This window comes from Petromyzon marinus, chromosome 5 (assembly GCF_048934315.1).
Source record: "Petromyzon marinus isolate PM22_M1 ecotype Great Lakes invasive population chromosome 5, UKy_Petmar_22M1.pri1.0, whole genome shotgun sequence".
Taxonomy (NCBI): Eukaryota; Metazoa; Chordata; class Hyperoartia; order Petromyzontiformes; family Petromyzontidae; genus Petromyzon; species Petromyzon marinus.
Window position 1 is genome coordinate 15,767,107 of NC_133671.1, and position 24,189 is coordinate 15,791,295.

Here is a 24,189-nt window from a genome sequence, read left to right on the forward strand (position 1 = left end):
ATTCTATTGTTTGACATGTTAAAATAAGCACATGAATTGCCTATTTCAAAATTTATTTTTTCTTAATATGAATGTAATTACATGTAATGTTACGTGTATTCATACAATCACGAAAACGGAGACAAATCGGTAATAAATGACTGACAATCTAAACGATTTATAAGATATATACTAAATGTTGGGTACATGGCCATGTCATTTTGTGATTAATCTCTCTGCCACCTATTTTATTTACAAACAATATATTTTATCTGCTCTCGGCCCCGGATAAAATATTGCAATGGCGTTCGCGTCACACACATTAATTTGTTGGGTACGATTGAGGCCGAGGAAAAATTGTCTCCTTTTGACAACGGTCACGGGCGATGGGAAGGAATGGGGGGCATCCAGCAGAGATGATGTACTGAGGCCCAAAATGTGTCTCGAGGGGGCTGGTTCTGTATGTTTTTTGGACTATTGATTTACCAATAAGCTGATGCCTCTTAAAATAGCTATGATGTTGTTTCAATACATTTAATGCCGTCCTGTGTACATATCACATAATCCCCAAGGTAGCGGAGCATCACATCCAGAAATCTTACATCTTCCTGATTGCTTCACCCGCATGCTGTCACACGAATGGCGCATTTACTGTAAATCTGTTTCTGATGTGCGAATTAATATCGAAAACCCTACTTGTTTACGGCACATTGAGCATCAAGTCTGGGTAGCAACTGCAATATCCTTTTTTGTATGAGAGCTTTTGTTTGCATATCATCATGATCATAATTCTTTACTCTGTGGCCTCCACAAAAGTTCCTTCATCAGCCCATTACGCTTCTCGTTTTATTTCCTCTCATGAACAAATGTAATCTCCAGCTTTAGCATCGATCATGTTTGCCGTGCTGTTGACACCCAATCCGACAATGACTTGACAGACCACCGTCTCACTGTGCACACTTGACACGGTCTCACTTTCGATTGGTTAAAACTTTCTTCAGCTCCATGCACCCAAAACTGAAGTTCTCACCGACAAGTAAGCTATTGGTAAAGCCTCCACGTCAAATGGGCTATAAGTTCCAACATCAAGATAGCAATTGTCGTTGATCCCAAGCTGTCGTTCTCCTACGCTGACCACATCCACGACTTCATTGCATCCTCTTCTCCTGAGGTATTTATCTATGCCAGCGGTTGTCAACTTTTTCTATTGTGCGGACCCCCTTTTCAACCGCTGAACATTTTGCGAACCACCACATGCTCTACGGGCTGTTTGAAAATTGTACACTTCCTTGGCGAGGATGTTATTTTTTTTTCCGCGAACCTCCTGCAGTAACCTCGTGGACCACCAGGGGTCCGCGGACCGCTGGTCTATGCCTTCATCACTCGACCGCGTACTTCTCTCCTCTGTGACCTCCCAAAAAAATATCTAATCTCCTAACTCCAGATGCTTCAGAATGACGCCAACACACTTCTCACATCGGCACTCATAAAAGAGACCACATCTCCTCGGCAATCACATCCCTCCGCCGACTCTTAATCTAGCAGCGGATCAAATGACAGATTGACTTTCACCATCTTCTTGGGAATCCATTACTCACCCCAACCAACCTCACCCACCTCATTTCCCCTACTATGGCCCACGTGCTCTTTACCTCCATAAGCATGGCCTCCTGTCGAAACCGCCCGGCAACCTCTTGCTCAATGGAAGGTCAAGCCTTCTCTGCAGCTGCTCCCGGAGTCTATAATTCTCTGCCCATAGCTCTCCACTGCAGACACCCCCCCCCCCGCCCCTGTGCGGATCAAGGCACTTGCCTACGACTGACCGTTTGTTGTCTGCCAGGTTTTCTCATTTCTACCTGCGAGGTGTTCTCATACCGTTGTTTGCTCTCCTTCCCTATTTTCCAGCCCTCTAATGCCTACCGGTCTCCTCTCTGAGAATGTAAAGAAATACAAAGACAGAACATTTATAATAAAAATCCCCTCCTATCCTTCAACTGCCCCCGACGTACTATTTGCACAGTGTCTCTGGATACATGACTCCACATGCAAAGGCCGCGAAGCATGCTTAAAGCCACTGCAAGCCGTTATCTTTATTATCATCATTGCCATTATCAGTGATTTCCCTATGCAATTTTAGACACATCGCTTCAAATGCTAAAGGAAACACTCAGCAGTTCTGTGCAGCTGCATTCGCTCTCTCTCGCCCGCGCACGTCTTGATGCATTTGCATGGTCCATCTGTCATATTTCTCTCGCTTGTCCATATTCTCTGTTTGTCATGTTCAGCCTGTATGTTTGACCCCGTGGATCTCTTTTCCTGACCTTGTGTTCATATGCTTTATTGGCTGCTCGGGCTTTGCTAAAGGAAAACCGTAGTGTGCAGTCATTTTTGAATTCACTGCTGGATGAATGGTCTCCCCAACACCGTTTCGTTGAATGTTTTTACCATACTTCACACTGAGAGTGCAGCCTGGTAAAGAGGCCACCCCTGTACCGCTTCGGGTATCACTCGAACGCAGGTCACCGGGACCACATAGCATACTGTGCAAACCACAACACCACCACTTAACTCCACAGCTAAACACTTTTGTCGCCTCGAACATGCTTTGGGGGCAGGAGATGGCGCGGATACAGACGTATCATGTCACCTGCTTATCACTCGAGTCACGGTCATGCTCGTTTGCACCTCAGGGCCTCATGGTGTGTTCCTCCGTTAAGAATGGAAAGGACAATATAAGTATAAACTGTTACCCCTTTTATTTTTAGCACGAGTGTGTTTTAAAACATTACCCCAGGCTCGATCAATGTTGGGCCCAGTGCTCCTGCTACGACCCATCTGCCACTCCATGGTCACACAGTAAATAAGCAGTGGAAAACCACTCGTATCGTGAGAGCCCCGTGCTGGCTCGGCTCAGATGTACATCTCCCCCTTTCACGTCTTTTCCCAAATACGTCATCGCTTAATTATTACCACTGCGACCTGATTTTGCGTCGCCTCAACCCCAATTATGTCGCTGACAGCATTGTCCGTCCTTTCTCGTTAACCGTCGCCCCTCAGCCTTCACCTCCACCTATCCAGCAAATCGCTTTGATTTACGTCGTTTCGATATTCGTCGTCACCCAACTCAGGAACGCACCTCCCAGGTAAACCGGGATGTTGCTGTGCCAGTGGAAAATGAGTAATCGAGCCAGCAGAGTTCCCATTGGTCGTGAAAACATGGCATTCATTTCCTTTTATTCAGATATGCAGCCATTGTAAGCTATAAGCTGTGTAGATTGGCCTTGGTAACAAGGTTTTGTAAAAATAATGGATTTTCATGAGAAAGAAATAACTTTTCAATTTACCGCATGTAAAATTTCAAGGCATATGAAATCATCTTTCATTTACGGAATGCTTCATATGCATCTACACAGAGGCATTAAGCAACATTATATCAATGCTCAAGAATAACTTATTTTGTACGACTTAATAGAGACTTTGTTTGCATAAATGTAATTTACTCTTCAATAGATATGAAATCTCATAATAAGTTTGAATGATTACTGATGAGAATCGTGCAGAAAAAAAGAAAACCAAGCTTTTAAACGCCTTTCACTTAATGTAATTTGTTTTTTATGTGGTGGCTGAGACACTACGCTGTTGTGTCTTAAGAGCAACTGCATTATTTATTCATGGTCTGCGATGACAGTACTGAAGCTTTTAAAGATTGGCCTGGGACTTTACAAGACTTTACGGTCAAATAAATCATAATTTCCCCATTTTGTAATATGTATAGGGGAAACATCAGTGCTGTTTTATGGACAATCCAATGTCGAGAAAAAACAAAGCATTTATAAATACAAGAAAAAAACATTTGAGCACACTGACAAGTTACATCCAACATCTTTCAAGGGAGTAAAATCAGGCACTTTTGAACGTGCATATGCCCTCGGAAGTATTTTGTTCGCTATAATAACAGTCGTGCCAGGTGTGCGCAGTAAGCAGTTGGTGGTGTGTAGGGTTGCAGCAAGGCGTTGGGGCTCGAATAGCGGCTCTGCCTGGGAAGACGGCCTCAACTGACAGGGCAACCGTAAACCGTATATATATATTTTTAAATGTAATATTCCCTCCACTCAAGGAGGCATAAAAACATTATATACACTAAAATATAATGCAAATACAATGCAATAATATTTTAAGCAAAAGCCAGGAGAACATAGTGAGTCTTGCACTCCCTCCTAAACGCACTGAGGCTTGTAGCGTGCAAGATCCCACCATGTCCATCTGGTTCTCGCCGAGCTGCATTGGCTTCCGGTTGCACTCAATACACACAAAGTGCTTGCCACAAAGGAACCACAATACCTTGCTGATCTCGTCAAGGGGCATAAACCATCACGCGAACTCCGCTCATCCTCGCAGCGGCTTTTGGTTGGCCATCGAACAAAGACGGTCACTGCGTCGCACGCCTTCACATGCGCTTCTGCGGCCGTCTGGAACCCTCTTCCAATATTAGGAAACCACTGGAGCTATGCATTTTGAAATCATCAAGATTGAACACTAATTTCTTTAGAACTGCTTGTTGTGTTCAGTTTGTTGTTCTTCCCCCGCACCTCCAATTAGCATGGTTTGCTATGTATGGTCCGAAAGAAGTTCAACATACGTACTGTACATACAGGATGTGTCTCTAAGTTTTTGGTCTCTCTAGGCCAAAGATGACTTCAGGTGTACACTGGTAACGAAATCATAGGGAAAATACCGTTGTATGCACGGCGCTGTTGTAAATGGGCCAATAGAGATGAGAAAATTGTGATGAGACATCTTTCTCCCAGTTGATTTTGTGTCAGTAATATCGGTGGTGCTGTACGGTAAGCATACCAGTCTTTTTGTTTATGAATGCGAGTGTTCATTTTAACAAGCTACCCCGATATTAAATATAATGTTCATTTTCAAGGTAAAGCAAACCTGAGAAACACATTTGAATAGGAAAACATATCAGAGCCCCCGTGTTCATTGTCAAATGTATTTTTTTTATAAAGGGCCACGTGTGAAATTGGACACGGATTAATATTTACCAATGTGTCCACTTCAAATACAGTTTTAATTTCACAGTAAATTATTGGAAATCCGAGATTAGACTTAACCGTGGCAGAGCAATATTTTTTTAATAATAATAAAAAGGTCATGCGGTGCACTTGCATTATTCCTATAGGACATCAGTGCTTCTCTCATGTAATCCTTCAAATGCCATATTCTTCAGTTATAAATTATGATTGATTTAATTCCACTCTTTTAGTCATTCATTCCCTCCTCCCATTTCCATTCATTATTGATCTGCCTCCACAATGTCTTCCACCATAGATGCCTGTCCCTGGAAAGTCTTCCTGCAAAAGACCATGGTGCTGAAAATGGCTAATAGGGCTTGTTTCTAGCATTAGATTATATGACATGGATGGATCTTAAGACACATGCTGCCTTCGTAGAAATGTCATGCCTTAATAGATACAACCTTGCGTTGTGTGTTCTCTTTCATACACATTTTTAACCCTAGGTCTTAAAACTTCACAGCTAATAGGCAACACCATATAACCTAATATTCATAATAAACCTAATATGTACATGAAGACGTGAATGTATGACCAAATTGTAAAAAAAAAAATTGACCATAATTGTGCAGTATGCAAGTACACGAATCAAAGTTACATCATCAAATATTTCTTAAGGTCATTAACGCTATTTCGTTTGTATCTCAATCCAATTGTCCAGGTTCTCGGCAGCTAGTTTGCCTGAATAATGATGAGTCAAAGAAATAGTATATTTTAATCATTAATACGTGTCCTGGTTTGTAATTCACCTTACCATTTAAATTATTGGAGTAAGCAATAATGTTTAAAAATGCTGGAAAGATGTCTGTAGTTCAGGTGTGTCAGCCAATCAGCAATACTTTGTTAGGCAAGCTCTGCTTTAGTTTGATGTGTTGTCGGATCGCATTCTTGTGCAAGGACCTTTTTTCATTAGTTTCTAGGCTGTGTAGCATGGTGTACTTCCCCATGAATTCTGACATTTCACCCAATGTGCCGGGAGATTCTTAGTTCCATCAGGAACTGAGCGAAAGAGTCCAATATCGTGATGAACGATGCTTGGTACAACCCAAACACACATCGGAGAGCTACACAGCGTAACCTACGCAGTGAAAGAATTCTACTTTTTTTTAGGTTTCAGCAGCATCACATATCAGCAGCTGTAATTAGCTGCTGATATGTGATGAAGGATACTCATTGCACTGTGCATTAATCTAGAAATGTGAACATCTGACATAGGGTAAAGAGCAGCAAGCTGAAGCGTGTTCATTTAGCTCTGGTTCAGTGACCCATTAAATAAACCATTAAATAGAATGAATAGTGTTTGTGCAATTTTGTTAATTATTGTGAAAGGCAATAAAGTTTTATTTCTACAGTAATACTAACATGAACTGACCATGTGGTTCATTGGTTCGAGAGCCATGGCTTGCAATCGGAAGACCGCGTGTTCATTTGCCAGGGTTAAACACAGTCCTTCATCTCTCGGGAGGGTGGATATTAAAAGGAATTCCTTCTTGTGGAAAGTCAACAATGGTTGTCCCATGGTTTGACTTCCATAGCAATGCAGAATTTCTGTAAACAACACGTGACTTTAAACAGGGGGTGAGGTTCTGTGAAAACTCCTTTGAGCAACAAACCACTTCCTTTCTTTTACATATCACAGTGTTACCTAGATTTGTGGCTTTTTGTTTGGAATATAAAGAAAATACAAGACAAGCTAGCTTAAACGTAGCTTGTGCAAATTACATCAATAGTTCAGAAAATATGGTCATCAACGTTGGGTAATCTTGGGAGAGAAAAAAACCCCGCAACATTCAGTTTATTTTTTTAGGGCCATTAGTTACCTGAATGACTTGGTAAAATAAATAAAAATTTGGGCCCCTACTATAAACTTAAACAATTGATTAGCCGCTATAATGAGGCAATACAATGGTGACACGTGTGTTGGTAAAATTTAAAATGTGAAACTCTAAGATCACTTACTTGCACGCATTCATTCCCGTGAGATATTTGTCCCCGCCCAGAGAGAGTTTTCTGTGACACTGATTTTTCTTGGCTCTCCTGTAAGAACATATGGACTTGATCTTTTCTGCTGATATTTTATAGCATTGCTCAATGACCTATTGTGTGTTTATGGATTTTCTTTTTACACATGGGCTTTTGCAGTATTTTGGTTACATTTGACTTTGGTACTTGGCTAAAATGTGGCAAAAAGGGTTACGTGTTAACTTTTTGTTGTCGTTTGTGCATTTAGCTTTGGTTCCATTTCTTTGTTTTGTTTATTTTTTTTCCTGAGACATCGATCGGGTTCTGTTCTAAAATATGTAAATGACAACTGTGGACATGCAGCCGTTACATTTTTATTCATGTACGTGCTCGGGCGATTTTATGGTCATTCATGGTCTGTTTTCAACTTGTGTCTTTCAGTCCTCCCTCATCTGCTCAGATGTGCAATGCTGTTCCAGTTCACCAACCTTCCCGAATGTCTGCTTCCTCCGCCACCAGAGAGCTGGATGAGCTCATGGCCTGCCTTTCGGACTTCAAAATACAGACCAATGTAAGTATGCCCCAATATGATGGGCAGTCAGGCCCACAACAGACTTTGCAAAGGTCACAGTCAGAAAGTATGAGAGAAAAGAAGTGGGCTCTCTGATGTGATAACGGGTTGTACCGCGTGTTAATTGGCATGGTGTACTTTGCGCCATAACAATGCGCGGTACAAGCCGAAAGCACACCGGAGAGCTATACAGCACAACGATGAAACCCTACATGGGTACATATTCTTGGTTTTTTCGGTAAAGTCACGTAGAAGGGAAATAATAAAATAATAAAACATCATAAAATAAAATTCTCATTAGGACGCTGTCTTTCTGACAGCTCTATTCTTCACCTGAGGCCGGCTGCTTGCATTGTGGCCGAAACGTTGTGAGATTTTTATTTTATTTTTATTATTTCATTATTTCCCTTCTACGTGACTTTACCGAATGAACCAAGAATATGAATCCCTGCAGTCACGAAAGCTTTAAATCGAAAAATCCTACATGGGTAGTTTTATAACAGAAGGAGGGCCCATCAGGCGCCGTTAGGCTTCTGAACACCATTTCCACTCCTCGTGCAAACTTGGGTACATTCTCCTCAATGAATTTGGGCCCCTGAAAGAGATGCACCAGAGAACACAAATATTCACGAGGGTCTTCCTCCCTTGTAGTGTTTGGGCTATATATAAACACGGTGTGAGGCTTTGAGAAAAGGTATTGTGATTGTAAATCCCCCAATACGTGCTTCACACCGCGTTCACGGCAAGCAACAAAAGCGCTGGGTGATGTAACCTCCCAGGTATCGAGATGCGTAATGCAAAACATTTGACTTGTTCAGTAAACGTGCTGTGGTGAGGGCTCATCGGTGCACAGCTCTGTGGAGCAAACTACAGACACCAAGCTGTCACAATGTGAAATCCTTTTCCTGGTGCGTTTAATGTTGCTTCAGTTGCTTTTCTCATTTCTTTGGTCTCCATGTTTTATTTTCTCTTTTAATATTCTGTCCTTATTACTGTTTTCCCGCTGTCCTGTAATCCCCTGTGCCGGCAGTTTTCAGCACCCTCTGATGAATGTATACCAGACGATCTCTCTCTTCTCAAGACAGACCTCGCGTCCACTGACAAGATTCTCTCAAACATGATAAGCACATCTCAGCCGAAGAGAAGCAAACTGCAAATGAAGGGCGTGAGGGAAAATTCGGGGTCAGACGTGACCCTCTCTGCTATGACTAATGGTCTTAACTTAAAGGTCGACGTGCCAGACATGCCATCCACCTCTCCCAATCTCTCCTCTCGATCTTCCAGCCCCCTTGAAGTTCTCTGCATTAACGAAGAGGCCCTATCACTTGACCTTTCAACCTCTGACATAAATAGCTCATCACCTGTGAATGCATTTCCTCTTACTCTCAATAAAACTAAAGACATATATAATGGACATAATGAGAGCTCAGTGTACACTACGCAAAGGAAGGAGATTCAGTGGGTCGCTCAAAAGAAAGCCCCCTCAAAACAATTGGATCATAAAGAACCACAGAAGGTGAAGGAAAGCAATTGTGGTGATGTCATTTGTGATGTGCAGTCAAAAAAGAGCTCGCAAAATGAGCTCGTGTTGTCATTGACAGCTTGGGAACTTCCCCTAAATTCAAAAAGCATGGACCCAGCAAAGCCAAATGTTCCATACACTATCAAAACAGATCAGTCATCAAGACAATATTTTGCTGAGAAGACAGCTGAACAAGGCATCGAAATGCTTTCCAATAAAATACTAGAGTCATCAAGTATTGATGGCCCAGGGAATAAGATTCATTGTATTACCGATTCCATAACCACTGGAAATAAATGGCAGCAAAGCTTACAAGAAAGCCAAACTGCAGCAGTGTTACACATTTCAGATACCACAGTGACAAAGTGTTTGTCTTTTGAACAATTGGAAGACAAAAGTTCTGCACTTGCAAAGCTCCTGAATCTTGGTGGTTCTACATCCAACATCCCTCCACTATCAGAGTCTCAATCCAGCATGGTTACACAGAACCCGGGGCCTACATTGACTGGTTTCAACCAAATATCGGCAGTACCATCAGAAGGTGGTGCTAATTCCCCGGCCAAGGCTGAGTCACAAATAGTTTTCTCAGAATTTCCAAAAATGTACATAAATAAAAATAGTGCTTCAACTGGAGATGTGGCCGTCTTTAAAGCAACAGATACTAGCTCTTTGTCAATGGTTACAGAGCCAGCTACGGCGCTGGCTGAACTCTCGCAGGTGAAAATTAACGAGCCACCAGAGAAAACAGCGGAGATCCCTGCAATGTCATCTTGGCACAGTGTCACGTCGAATGTCGTAAGTAGTCCACAAGGAACGACCGCGCTCTCTGTGACGAAACCAAGAGAAAGGGCCAAAGTATCAAGTCTTCCATCTGTTCCGCTGGAAGCACATTCTCCATCCAAAATGGATGTTCCACATGCTCAGGCCTTGAAAACGCTCTGCACCGAGTCAAAACACGTTTTTCCAACTCCAGTGGACACCATTAACATTGGAGGAGAGGTGGTAGCTTGTTTGATTATAGATGGCAAAGCTGATCCTACAGGCACTCCGGGGAACACAAGAAAGGACGAAAAGGAGAATGTTCTTTATGATTCTGGGCATGAGGCAGCAGGAGATGCTGTGGTGATCAAATCCGAGTCCTTTGATTTTCCTCCAACTCTGCCTCCCGAGGGCATCAAGAAGGTTTCTGCATCTCAGCAGGCACGCTGCTGGCTCCCTTTCATTGGCACTCATGGGCTCGTAATGGCTGTGCATTCGTCTGACTTTCACTGCATGCCTGTTGTGAGCCTGCAGGCTGTGAGCACTTTACTAAAATGTGTGACTTATGTCTCCTGTGTGAATTCCACATTCTCCTTATATTTAAATGATCAATGTTTTGAACAATGTCACTTTTAACCTTTTTCATACATAATTATTCAACTTTTTATAGACACGATTAATTGATCGTCATTATTTTGCAATTCATATTGCATTTTGATTAAGGGTGATTGGCAGTTCAGCTGCTTTTAAACCCATTATTTTCGAAACACAGTCATAAAAATGGCATGGCTTTCTACTAACACAAATTGGGGCCTGATTACAAAGCATAATTTATGTGCATTTACATTTCACTTTTCCACCACAAGCACCATATGTTTACAAATGGGTTGATGTTTTGTTGTCACTTTACTTTCACTACCTGCAACTTTCTCGCTGTTTTTTCTTCTTCCTATTCTCGATACTCGTACAGATTAAGTTTGTTATTAAGAGAACCAAAGAGACAACCAATATTCATCCAATGTACAATAGTAAGCAACCCAGAAGGCGCATGGGACCTGTGATCTACAATAAGTCGATGAAACAGGACAAAGTCATACAGGAGCTGCAGAGCAGGCTGGGCATCTTCAAGAAGGAAGGGGAAGAAACCAAGAAACCGGTGGACGAGTGGCTCACCGAGGGGGTTATCGTTATGTCTGAACCTATATTGGAACAAAAGGCAAGCGTGAAATCACTTCAATCAACACGTGATTGCATTATCTGTTCAATTGCATATAACAGTCACTTGCGTAAAAAAACCCCACACCCTTTTTCATTGCAATTCTTGTTCTTTCCCTTCTTTCTGTAGAAAAAAGAAATGCCTTTACAAAGGAACCCTCCTGGTGTCACGATGTTCTCAAAAGCTTGTTCTCCTCTTCAAACCCGAAAAGTCCTATTTGCTCCTGCTTTCCCTCCTCCTCTTCCACCAACTCCACCCCCACCTCCACCCCTACCACCACTTCCTCCACCGCGTCATCAACCGTCACCGCCACCCATCTCCAAAGCGGAGCCACAGTTGCCACCACCACCGATGCCATCAGAACCGCCGACCCCTCCGGAGCGTGCTTACCATCCACACCTGGAGCCCAGATCACCAACACCACCACCACCACCGCCGCCGCCGCCACGTGAATCGCCAGAATTGGCCAAAGTTATGCTTCGTCTGGGCCACATCGAGGCCCCATCTCCGGCCGAACAACAAATCACAGCTGAGCTGGACTCCTTATTGCTGCAACTGCAACAGCCTTTGGTGTTCCCAGCTACGAGTGTCAGCAGAGCACCCCGAGCCAGCGTGTCTGTTGGCTGCCAGACTGACATCCCCTTTGATGAATCACCACAGGCATGCTGACTTGGTTCACTAGCTGTCATTGTCTGTGTCACAGCGATCTATCCTGATGAGAATTTAACTTGCACTGTTAAAGAGCTCTGCGGTATTATATTTGATTATTTACTTAAATGCTGATTATTATTATTTTTGGGAAATAAGCTTCCAAAATCTTCAAGCATAATATATTGCAGCAGGGGGTGGTGGTTGGGGCGGAGTGGTGGTGCAGTGATTAATGCGTTGTTCTATGAATCTGGTGATTTGGGCTACATTTCTGGTCATGACTGTCGTCAGTGGCGGGCTGACGTCTGAATTGCTCGATGGACCACTCTGAGTTTCACCATCCCGCACTTGCCAGTTTGGTGAGGTATGGTCATTACCGATATGGCATCGGGGGGGGGGGGTGGTGTGGATGTCTTCATCAGGCAGTGAATTGACAAAGCGCTGTATATTTCATTTATTTGTAAATAGCCGTTGGTTAATTATGGCATCGTAATGAAATGTAAAATTAAGCCTACGGTTAATTCGTGACAATCATTGGCAATCGCCACAATTATCCTCTGCCTACTCTGGAGAGAAAGTTAAAGCATTTCTATGAGCATTTGTAAAACTATATGAGACGATGACATTCACAAGTACACCGATTAAAATGTCCTGGGCATCACATTACAGATGGTAATGTGTTCCTGAATGTAGGGGGTGTGTTAATTATTTGACATGGACTGCCAAGCAGCAGAAATGCTAAATTGTGTATACAATGCGCAAGTGACTGCCCTAATTCGTGAATATGCTGCTATTATCGTTTGACAAGTAGCTGTCCCGTACCACAACCCCTTAAAGTGGCAACAAATTGGACCAGAACTTGTGTTGTTGGGCTTAATCCTGTCATTATGATTATTTCTGCAAATGCAGCATTGAACCATATAAGTCCTGCCACCACTTTATAATATCTCTGTGCCTTGCTCGTAATTGTCTTTTTTTTCTCCAGGCGCGGTCACCTACCCAGGAGGTCCAATTTACATATCATGAAGCCATGCCTGCTCCTTCCTATTCAACTGTTGAAAAGGCATGACGTGCTTTTGTCATTGGATACACTGCAATATACATGCTATGTTTCGCAACATGAGATGCTAAAAAGTAAAAAAAAAACACGTATTACAATACATGTTAACTCTTTGAGAAAACTTCCTTGATGTCATAACCATTTTTCGCAAAGCCGTATTTGTTTATATTTGCATATTTATGCATGTCAGGCTTTTAACATTTCACTTTCTCAATTAACATCTGTGCATGCATGCCTCTTCTTTCCACTGTTGTACTGTGTATTTCAAAGCACAGCCTGTTTTGTACAAATCCACGTTCCTATTTCACAGCTTCCAGAGATAGATCTCAGCGACGCTTTACCATCTCCTAAACTCCATTCTCCCCCCCCTCCTCCACCACTCATTCCAAAACGCCAGGCAAGTTCTTTCCAGTCACTTTCTCCTTCCGGTATGCTGCACGTGTTCAACAGCCAAAATTAACCGCCCGCTTCTTTTTTTTAAAGAAGGGAAGTGATGGAATTGCGTTGGCATTTTGTACGTATATATATCAGGTGGCACCGCCGCAGCCAGCACCGCAGCCAGCGCCACAGCGGGAGCCCCAAGATCCTCAGCCAGCTGCGACCCCACCGCAAAAGCCTCCCTTGCCAGCCCTTCCACAGCAGGGCAGCAGGCAGCTGGACAACATGCTGGGCAGCCTACAGTCAGACCTAAACCGCCAGGGTGTCCCTATCGTGGCGAAGGGGGTGTGCGCCGCTTGCCGCAAGCCGATCGTTGGGCAGGTAGGCGCGAGAGCGAGCGAGCGAACGTGCGTGACGAGCGGCGAATGCATTGTGTCGCCTCTGCTTTTGAGATCGGCAGATTTTCAGCTGTATCCCGACAGGTGGTCGTCATATAGTAGGAGGGCACAGATAGCACCTTGGAGCTTAATACTTAGCCAGCGGCCCCACGCTTGCTTTCAAATATTTTAAAGTAAGATAACTGCACGTGGGAGAATGGTGAGACGATGACCTGTGCAGCCTTAAAGGCTACTGACATAAGTCGAGGAGTGGTAGAGGTGGGTTAGGGGGCAGGGGGTTGTTGTTGTTGTGGGGGGGGGTTGCATGGTGCGACACTGTACTACGAAACAACGACCTGAGTTCGATTCCCAGCCACAGCTAACATCAGTTGGTGAGCGACACTTGATCCGGTTTTCGGGCCTCCTTCTTCACCAACCCCCACTGACTAGTGTGGTGAAGTATGATTAAACAACTCCTATTACAGGAAGGTGTGAAAGGTCTTCATCCAGTAATGGATTGACAGAAGGATTATAATTTCCTTTTTTTTAACAGTACCATTGGGTCTATAAGGCACGTTATTTTCGCCAAGATTAAGGATTTGGTGTCAATATAGAAAATTCTAAAGGCTGATGAGAGAATTTGTGATCTAAGCATGATACAAATGTTAGCCACCTTGTAAAGGCGTGTATATGTGTGTGGGAGCAGTAGCATAGTGGTTAGCACACTACACTATGAACCCAGCAGCCCAAATACAATTGCTGGCCACTGCAGTGGTGATTATCTAAACCAGTTTTGGGCCTTCCCTATCTCAATTCAACCTAAAACAACTACCTGATACGGTGTGTTAATATCACCACTGGCGATACAAAGGTGGCCAGGTGCTGTGCTGGTCTTCATCGGTGCTCGCTAACAGCACTCCCTAAACAGCCTGTGTAGGCTATGTGGGGAGGGGGTTTGGGGGGGGGGGGCGGTGTAGAGGGGCATGGCTGTCTTTGTCCTCGTGTATAAGGAGTTCACAAAAAAATATAAGGAGGTCCCTTGATCTGCACCTCCGATTAACATGATTGGTGTCGAAAGAAACTCAACGTACACATGCCTACACACGATGTGGACACGCTGTGCTATTTTGCGTATCGGCCCATTGACCTGTAACCGTTGAGGGCAGTTTGTCCTCCGCGTCTCGCCTGTGGCTGCGCGCACTCGGCAGGTGGTGACCGCGATGGGGCGCACGTGGCACCCCGAGCATTTCGTGTGCGTCCACTGCCAGGTGGAGATTGGCTCGCGCAACTTCTTCGAGAAGGATGGGCAACCGTACTGCGAAGAGGATTACCACAGCCTCTTCTCGCCCCGCTGCGCCTACTGCAACGAGGCCGTAATGGATGTGAGTATTAGACAGCGGCTTGCACTTTCACTCTCAGACTGATTCCATCAGCTGCTGCTACCACTTGCTTTTGAGCTCCTGGCGCGGGGTTGCTTAAATGTCCAATTTTTACACTTTACCAGGCTGCGGATTCTCTTTTGTCATGTTTGTCAGATAACTCATTACGCCCAATTTAAATAAAGATGTTTGGCCCCCACCCGTCCCTGCACGCCGCAAACCCTCCACTCCTCTCCCCTGTGAACCCCTACAGCCAAACTCCCCCCCCCCTCCCGTGCCTAACCCCTACAGCCAAACTCCCCCCCCCTCCCGTGCCTAACTCCTACAGCCAAACTCCTCCCCCCCCCCCTTCCCGTGCCTATATAAAGCCACAACAGCAGATCATTTTTTCTCACCTAGAAGACGGACGCTTGTGTTGCGACTGAAACGTGTTTTATTTAATTTTTATTATTTTTGTCTATCTGCGTGACTTTACCGAAAGAACCAGAGAGTCTGGTCCGGTATTCATGAAAGTTCTGATTATATAGTTTTATTTTGAAGTAGATGCCGGAAGCGTGACTCTATATTGTTTTGTACAGAAAAAACACTTTTATTGACAATTTTGGCATGGATACACTTTTTTGTGTACTGGACCTCTGAAGAATGATTTAACATTACGCCTGTACAGTACACATGGAATGAACAGAAATGTGCTAAAATATGAATTATTTACCAATTTAGATGTACATCTGAAAATATCTGTGGAAGTGTTATGAAGAAAACATTTCACGGCTGCTTTTCCATCCTCAGGGAGGGCTTCACAGCCGAGAGTATCAATTCATAAGTACGCTTCTGTAATGCTCTAAAATTGCTTTGTCTTCTTTGGTTCTTTCGGTAAAGTCACGTAGAATGAGAATAAAATAATAAATTGATAAAATAAAATAACACAATAATATTCTGAAGGGGACAGCGCTGTCCTCCAGACAGTCTCGTCCCCTTCACCTGATGAAGGCCGCTTGTGTTGTGGCCGAAACGTGAGAATATTATTGTGTTATTTTATTTTAGTCAAATTATTATTTTATTCTCATTCTACGTGACTTTACCGAAAGAACCAAAGAAGATGAATCCTTGCAGTCACGAAAGCTTTAAATCGAAATTGCTTTGTCTGTTGCGGTTGTGTAAGAGTTAGCACACTGGGCTAGTTAGCAATCCCCAGAGGTCACCGGTTTGGTTAATTCTTGTGGGGGACGGCGGTTGAAACGGTGCAAGTTAAAAAAAAAACCCTTTCCAACGCCGCCGCCTCTACATCCACACAGCAGTAGAAATGGGTTCACAACAATTGATCGATTGACAGGTAGCGATGTGGTGGGGGGGTAGAGTTTGGCGGCTACCAACCTCTTCCAAGCTATTTGGTTAGTGTGGAAGAGTACGCCAAAATACCATCTCGAGGGACACTCAAGAGCTCCTTCTGCTGTAGAGCTCCTTCTGTCAGCAGTGATGTGAGCAACAATGCACGGCTGCACCTTTTATTTTATTTTTGCTGCATTTGCATTTCAGTATCCCTGACTGCTTAGTACTGAGCGTATTGGTCAGTTGCTCGATGTATGTGACTACATGACCCAGTGTGACTTTTACCATGGAACATATTGTCACTAAACGCAGCGCTCGTTTTAACTATTTAAACGCCGCAATGTGTTTTCCCTGGGCACTGGCACCAGCTGTATTCAATAAAGTTAATTGAATGATTGATGCTTTTCAAAGCAGTATGCGTTGCGTTGTCCGCAATTGACCCAGAAAATTCTGTGAAACAAGGACTGGCTCATTTCGGAGTAATCTTTACTTAACTGCGAGCACATAATGGATACAGTTAAAACTAATATTCAGTACCGAATTACAGTGCTGTAATCCTTTTTGATGTTTGTCTATACTGTGTGTGGTGTGTGTATTTATGAAATTGTCTCTGTACATTGCGTGAATATGTGGTATGGGTGATTTTATCTATGTTTGTATCTCTTTTTTTGTCTTTCTTTGCGGAACCAGCGAGTGGTGACAGCCTTGGATCGAACTTGGCATCCTGAACATTTTTTTTGCGCACAGTGTGGCCGGCCGTTTGGAGAAGAAGGTTGGTGGCACAGGATTAGTGAGCATGCACCCTTGATGTGGGTTGTTCTAAACAATAGTAGCAACATTGACATTTCTTCTTTTATTGGGGTTTTTTCTTTTTAACTGCTAAAATGCTGCCATATTTTAAAGCACGGTGGCGAGATGTTAACTCCCTCGCCTGGTATGCAGGAGGTTGTGGAGTTCGATCCTGACCCTGATGCCTGCTGTATATTTGGAGTTTACTTGTTCTCCCTGTGGTCGTGTGGATTTTTATCCGGGTTCTGCAGTTTTTCCGTTCACATTTAGAAACATGCGTTTTGAGTATTTGGCTGCTATACATTTCCACAAGATAAGCCGTTTCTTCGAGCTATCATTAGTGGCCAGGTCACTTCTGAAAAAAAGTTATATAGTATGGCTCAGTTGGCCTTACCTGGTTAAAAAAAGTTATAGTTATAGTCGTACAAAAATCAGGTAACCTGGGTGCATAGCGCAGTGCAATATCCAATACACTTCGTTGAGCTATCATTTATGGCCAGGTTGCTTCTGAAAAAGAGCTGTATAACTCGGTGGGCCTTACCTGGTAGATAAAAATAGTTTTAGTAATTTAATTACGCATATGGCATTTGTTTATGGTGACCAATTATGATGGCGTAATTCGGACCCACCTCCACTTATTCCACAGCGTGCGCTGTTACACCAAGTATTAACCAACCTGGCAAAAGTGGATCACCGGTTGAGCGGGGGCTCTCAAACAGCAGGTTGTGTGTTCAAATCATGGTTGGGGATTGACTGAGGCCACCATCCCTCTGGGGGATGAACCACTTTGTGAGCAAGCACCACTTTGTGGGGAGGTCAGCAGTAGTCCTATGGAATGACCCACCCCTGTCATATGAATGTGGAATTTCCACAACTGGCTCAGGGCTGTAAATAGGAGATACATACCCCCTCACTGCCCATTTGAGCGGCAATTCAGTATGGTTTGTTGACTTTGGTTATTTTGAGATGGCAGTGGAGATGTACAGAATATAGCTCAGCGAAGCCAAATAGTGGTCAGCGGAGCTTTGTAATGGACAAAGGCACTTTATAAAGGTCAGCACATCTTCATAGAGGGCATCCTTGTCGTGCGATAGATAAAATATGTGACAGCCTTTTTATGCTGTAATGTTAGTTTCTTCCACTATGTGGCAGACCATTAGCATGGATGTCACGTCTCATCTTGTACAGCGCTTGGCAGTCATTGGCGGCGAAAATCTGGCCAATAAATAGTTTTGCACAGTACTTGTGGAATTATGCTGAAGCACCATGTGTGAATTATTCAAATTATACAACTGCTTTACATAAGTACTTTACGCAGGGATTAAATAATATTAATTACCGACTTAACTTTCATGACTGCAGGAATTCATATTCTTTGGTTCTTTCGGTAAAGTCACGAATAATAATACAAAATGAAGTGAATAAAAAAAACACTAATGTAGACTGTAGCCTGGTTCTTAATCGGAGTGAGTGCACTTCCAATCGATAATGTGGACTGTAGCCTGGTTCTTAACCTTTGTGAGTGAACTGGCAGTCAATAATGTAGACTGTAGCCTGGTTTTAAAGCTGGTGAGTGTATTGGCAGTTTATAATGTAGACTGTAGCAATGGTTATTAAACTGAGTGAGAGTACTGGCAGTCTATAATGCAGACTGTAGCCTGGTTCCTAACCTGAGAATAAGTCTACATTATAGACTGCCATTTCGCTCACTGAGGTTAAGAACCAGGCTACAGACTACATTACAGACTGCCAGTACACTCACCAAACCTAATAACCAGGCTACAGTCCACATTATAGATTTGTCAGTACACTCCGATTAAGAACCAGGCTAGAGTCTACATTAGTGTTTTTTTAAATTTTCATTCACTTTGTTTTTTTAATTATTTTTCTATCCCCGTGACTTTACCGAAGGAAACAAAAAATATGTAAATTATTGTGAGCCGAAGTATTTAGAATATTTTTCCAAAGATTTGTATGCCTTCAATTTCTAATATATAAGTTGTGAGTGAGTTTTATTCGTGTTAAATATCCCATTGAGTAAAATGTATTTTTTTTTGCAGAATATGTTTGACATCATATATACAGCAGTGGTTCTCAACCTTCTTCTGGCTACCGCTTGTTGAATTTAGTTTCAACCGAGTACCCCCTTGCTGACCCATGGTTCTGAGAAATGTATGAATAATAAAAATCAATATTTTAACCCATGGTCCATTTTGGGAGGTATCCTAACTAGCTAGTAAATGCACACAAATAAAAAATGAGCAAAATCAATATCTACGGACACTTTGCATGCATGACGTAATTTGTTCGCGCTCACTGGTTACTCTTGGAAACCACATCGTTTAATGAGTTTAGAAAGGTATTTCATATCGTTCTAGGTTACCATATACATTTTAATGTCACCGTAGTGATTTAAAATTGCCATATTCATACGTGATTATTCACCACTTACTCCCATGTACCCCCAGGGGTCCGTGTACCCCCGGTTGAGAACCAATGATGTACGGTATGCTTTGCCACGGATCTTAGTCACGGTTGCGAATCAAACTCGGATGTCCAGGTTCATAGTGCAGTGTATAAACTACTGCGCTACCCCTCAACCAACTGCCATGACCAAAATAATTTCGGGAGACCTTCATCCAGTGATGGTTTATTGTCAATAAGCTGTATATTATACGCTTGCATGGATTCATAGAAATAAATATAACAAATGTAATCAAATACACAGTGGGGAAATTACGTAATTACAGAGCTTCAAGATGAACGTGTTTGTGAGGGTTTATGAATGTTCTCATCAATTGAGCCATTTTTCCACTTACAATGAAAGAATTGCGACTATTATTGCAGACAAAGCATTTCAGACACGAAAGCACAATATTTTATTAATAATTAAATAATGCCCTTGTCATTACTTTGATAATATACTATTATAGTTATCATCAAAATCTTTGCTGGGAATTATGTTAAGTGTAGCATTTTTGGTTATGTAAAATTATTTTTTTAAATTGTAATTCATATATTCAATAAAATAACTTAAACGGTTCAACTAGCCAAGTGGCTGATACATTAACAATAAATGTTTTTGCATTAACTCACCAGAGCATAAGTGCAGTTTATATGTAGAAAAACGGAAGTGCTGAAATGTATAAAAATACACATGACTCTAACAAGATGTAATCGAAATTCACGTAACAATAAGATGTTCTAATAAATAAATGTGACTGTATGAAAAAATGATGCTACTCTGATGTATTTTTCATCGCGTACAGTTTTTAAGTCCATGTGTCTATCACTGCACCAAGCATTATTGCTGCCGAATTCAGAGTGAATGAACAAAATTGTAATATTCTGAAAGTGCATGAGATGGAAAATTATTTGAAATATAAACAATGGCAGACTACATTTATTGGATTACATTTAAGCCGTAAATCTAACGGCATCATTGAATTGACTGTGTGCTATCGGCAGGCTTGCCTATCCAACGAACTCTAGGCTGAACGGAGGCACTGTTCACAATGTGCACGAGCCATAACATTAAATCGGCCGGTCTAATTTTTGTGACAATTCACAAGCTGCTTTGCTTATAATATTCAAAGGAAATATTAACTTAAGTACATATATAATAGAAATGAAAATGTTCACCCCTTTTGTCAATCCACTGATGGATGAAGGAGTCTCCCCCCATGTCAATATTGGTCTTGGGGGTTGCTTGACCATACTTCACCATGCTGGTCAGTTTCGGTTGGTTAAGGGGAGATTCAGACTCCAACTGACGTTCACTGTGAACAATGATCGAATTTGGGTGGCCAGGTTTGTAGCGGAATGTGCTAACCACTGCGCCACCGCTCCTCATCAGCACATATACATGTATTTTAATATATGCTCAGCATATGCACCAAATATAACTTTTTTTCGTCTAAAACATATTTCACATCACGTCAGAAAGTTTATGACAAGCTAGTAATGTAATGTAATGCTTTTAATATGAGTGCTTTCAAGGCTTCTAAATGTGGCCGGTCCTGTCTTCCCTCGCTGTGATAATTCAGGTTTTCATGAGCGAGATGGAAAGCCATACTGCCGGCAAGACTACTATGGGATGTTTGCGCCCAAGTGTAATGGCTGCAGCCGTGCGATCATGCAGAACTACCTGTCTGCCCTCAACACCGTGTGGCATCCTGAGTGCTTCATCTGTCGGGTAATTGGGGATGGGAGAATCAAAATGTGTTTCACATAACTCGGCACTTTATTTATTTATTTCCCCCCCCCTAAAGAAAACCGGGCCTTTCACTTGTGGATAAAGGTTGTGCCTTGCTTTTAATGATTGCATGCACTGACTTTGTGTCACTGAACGTCATTATCCATTGCTAGATTATAACACTATGTAACACAATTTTTGTCCCTGGGTAGTGTTATTTTTAATTGGTTATGCCTAAAAAGGACTTTATGTGAAGGAATGACACAAATGCACACGTTTTCTCATTGACATAGGTGCATTTCAAAATATCACTGTCCTGGTCACAAAAGCAAAGTTTGTGGGGAATAATAGCCATTTTCTGTACTCTTGAGGCATAAGCAATTAGAAAATAACACTATGCGGGGACAAACAATATATTGTTTCGTTACACGGTGATAGTTGGATTATAATATCACCTGAGAGTTGGATTATAATCCAACTCTCAGGTGACAGGGTGGTGCAATGGGAACACTTGTGCCTCATGACAAGAAGGGTCTGGGTTCGACTCCTGACCTGGGAACCTTTCTTTGTGGAGTTTGTATGTCCTCCTCCTGTTCTACATAGGTTTCCTCTAGGTTCTCTGGAATACTCCTAGAGGTAAAAACCAATACACAATTGCAATGTAACTGGTATTGGCCAAATATCCAAAAGTTAAATAAATACCTGCAAATTACTCAGTAGGGATTACACATTGCAACATCCTCCCCAACTTCTAAAACCTGTTTTTTTTTATAGGTAAGCACGCTTAAAAATAATAAGGTTAAAGTCTCCTGAAAACATTGGCATATCTGCACTTGTTTGATTAAAACCTTATTTTAGTACCACATGTACCTTGCTTCATCACCAAATCTCTAATTAGATTATTTCATTTGTTTGTGGACTATTGGCTGCAATTATGATGTTTAGAATAATCTGTTATTTTTGTATCTGGCACAATTATTTCATTAAAAAAATGCAAGTTCTCGAGAAGACATCCATCGTTGGAGATGAAGCAAGGAAATTGGCTCGGATGCAGGTGCTGCATGGATTGTTGCATTGAAAAATCTTGAGAGATGTCCTTCATCCAGCAGTGGATATATAATGGTTGCTGCTGCTGATGATGATGATTATGAACACCAAAGATGGATCTCGTCACTTAGTTTGGTCTTGTGCTTGCTGTAAAGCAATGTTTAGAGTGTTTTTAAGTTTTCAGTTTACATAAAAGCTGTGAACTACATTGTCTTCTTCATTGCAAACATAATGAAGGGCATGCCGCTTTACTCAGCGCCATTGAATAAGTCCAGTTTTAAACGTGACTTTAGGCCTGGTCATCGCAGCAGTATGCAGGATATTAAAAGATTTTGGCACGCACACAATAGCACTATTGGCACGCATACAATAGCACTCGTGCTAATGCATTCAATTGTGCACATTGTGTAATACTGCAGTATGACTGAATTTAGAAGGTACCATCAATTCTAGCCTTGAGACCCAGCCTGGATTACATGCCTGTGTGGGTTGGCACTTCCAGAGGGAAGGAAGTTGACAGGCAGCTGCTGACAAATAGATTTTCACCTCTTTGTCGGTTTGATAGTTTTACAAATGGTTACTTGGAAACCAAATCTAAGTTTTAACACTCAATTTTTATAGATAATTGTAAAAAGATAAATGTTAATGTGTTGAAGCTCATTGTTTCGTAAGTACAGTATATATTCTGAAAGGTTAACTTTTATTTTTATTTGTGTGATTCTTGGAGGTCAAGATTAGTGGAAAATGTTAGTGGACCTCGGATTTACATGCTTCACATTTCTGAAAGGAAAGCTCATGCCATTTTATTTCTCCACATTGTTTAGTTGACTGTGAACAATATAATGAATGTAGCAGTTTAACCAGGGCTTCTGCTGAAAACAGGGTCAATACTCCTGTAAGCTGCACTATTTATCACATCTGTCAGATGGCTGATGGAAATCCAAAAATACCCTTGTGGGCTTGTGTGTGGTATGCAATTGAATGCACTTGTGTTAAGGACTCTTGTAGGCTCCAATACAGGTTCATTAATAAGACCAATTGAATTGTGAGATTGCAGTCTCCGATAGAATAAAATCTGTAATATCAAGATTTGTCACAAGGCTGTTCAGTGCCAATCCGTGTGTAATCGAATTTATAAAGTGAACTTGAACTATTGTCATGTTATGGCTGAGCTGCAAGTTGTTGAGGGAATGGGAATCATCCTTTAGATAAATTGATCATTGCCAGAGGTATATGATATTTTACCACTGGCTTAAGACCATTTATGTATCTATGTTGAACATCTTTCGCACGGTAGACAACCATACTAATACGAGAGCACTGTCCAATATTCGTTCGAGCATGCTGACATTCATCAACAATTATCATTTGTAGCCCTGTTGTTAATCCGACGGTGAATGAGGCTTTCCGATGCCATGTTGATCATGGAAGTTCTTGGACCGTACCCCTTCACACTGGACAGCGGGTCGGTAGAGTGGGATGACGACCTCAGGACCAGTTCAGATATCACTCGCCAAGGTTCACAACCATGGGTCAGAAGCAAACTCGGATTACCAGGTTCATAGCACCATGCATTAACCACTTTGTTACCACTCCAAGCTGACATTCACTTAAAATAATCAAACATCAATGTTTATTATGCTGAATAACTAATTACTTATTCGTTTTCCCACCTGATTATGATTGCTTGTGTTTAAATCGAAACGTCATGATTTATTTTATTTTATACCTACGTGACTTTACCGAAAGAACCAAAGAGTATGGATTCCTGCAGTCACGAAAGCTTAAAATATAGATTAAGCATACTTGTGTTTAATAAAGATAATAGACCGTCCAAGGCCTCCTGTCTTGCCTGTTTGGGAAATTGAAGTAGCAATTCACTGCTCATTAATTAAAA

The 24,189-nt window shown here is 42.1% G+C and overlaps 1 protein-coding gene across 9 annotated transcripts in view; it reads left to right on the forward strand.

The window, feature by feature from the left end:
* PXN (paxillin) overlaps nucleotides 1–24,189 on the forward strand; it is a 53,991-nt gene that overhangs the window by 26,510 nt on the left and 3,292 nt on the right. For 3 of the 9 annotated variants that reach the window (XM_032947147.2, XM_032947146.2, XM_032947145.2), the window contains exons 4-13: nucleotides 7,464–7,593; nucleotides 8,624–10,315; nucleotides 10,845–11,090; nucleotides 11,220–11,750; nucleotides 12,724–12,801; nucleotides 13,109–13,195; nucleotides 13,330–13,557; nucleotides 14,762–14,935; nucleotides 16,952–17,033; nucleotides 21,097–21,245. In XM_032947147.2, the coding sequence (XP_032803038.2) occupies nucleotides 7,464–7,593; nucleotides 8,624–10,315; nucleotides 10,845–11,090; nucleotides 11,220–11,750; nucleotides 12,724–12,801; nucleotides 13,109–13,195; nucleotides 13,330–13,557; nucleotides 14,762–14,935; nucleotides 16,952–17,033; nucleotides 21,097–21,245 (3,397 nt within the window). The remainder of the gene's footprint in view (nucleotides 1–7,463; nucleotides 7,594–8,623; nucleotides 10,316–10,844; nucleotides 11,091–11,219; nucleotides 11,751–12,723; nucleotides 12,802–13,108; nucleotides 13,196–13,329; nucleotides 13,558–14,761; nucleotides 14,936–16,951; nucleotides 17,034–21,096; nucleotides 21,246–24,189) is intronic. The other 6 variants (XM_032947148.2, XM_032947149.2, XM_032947151.2 and 3 more) reach the window with 6 other exon arrangements.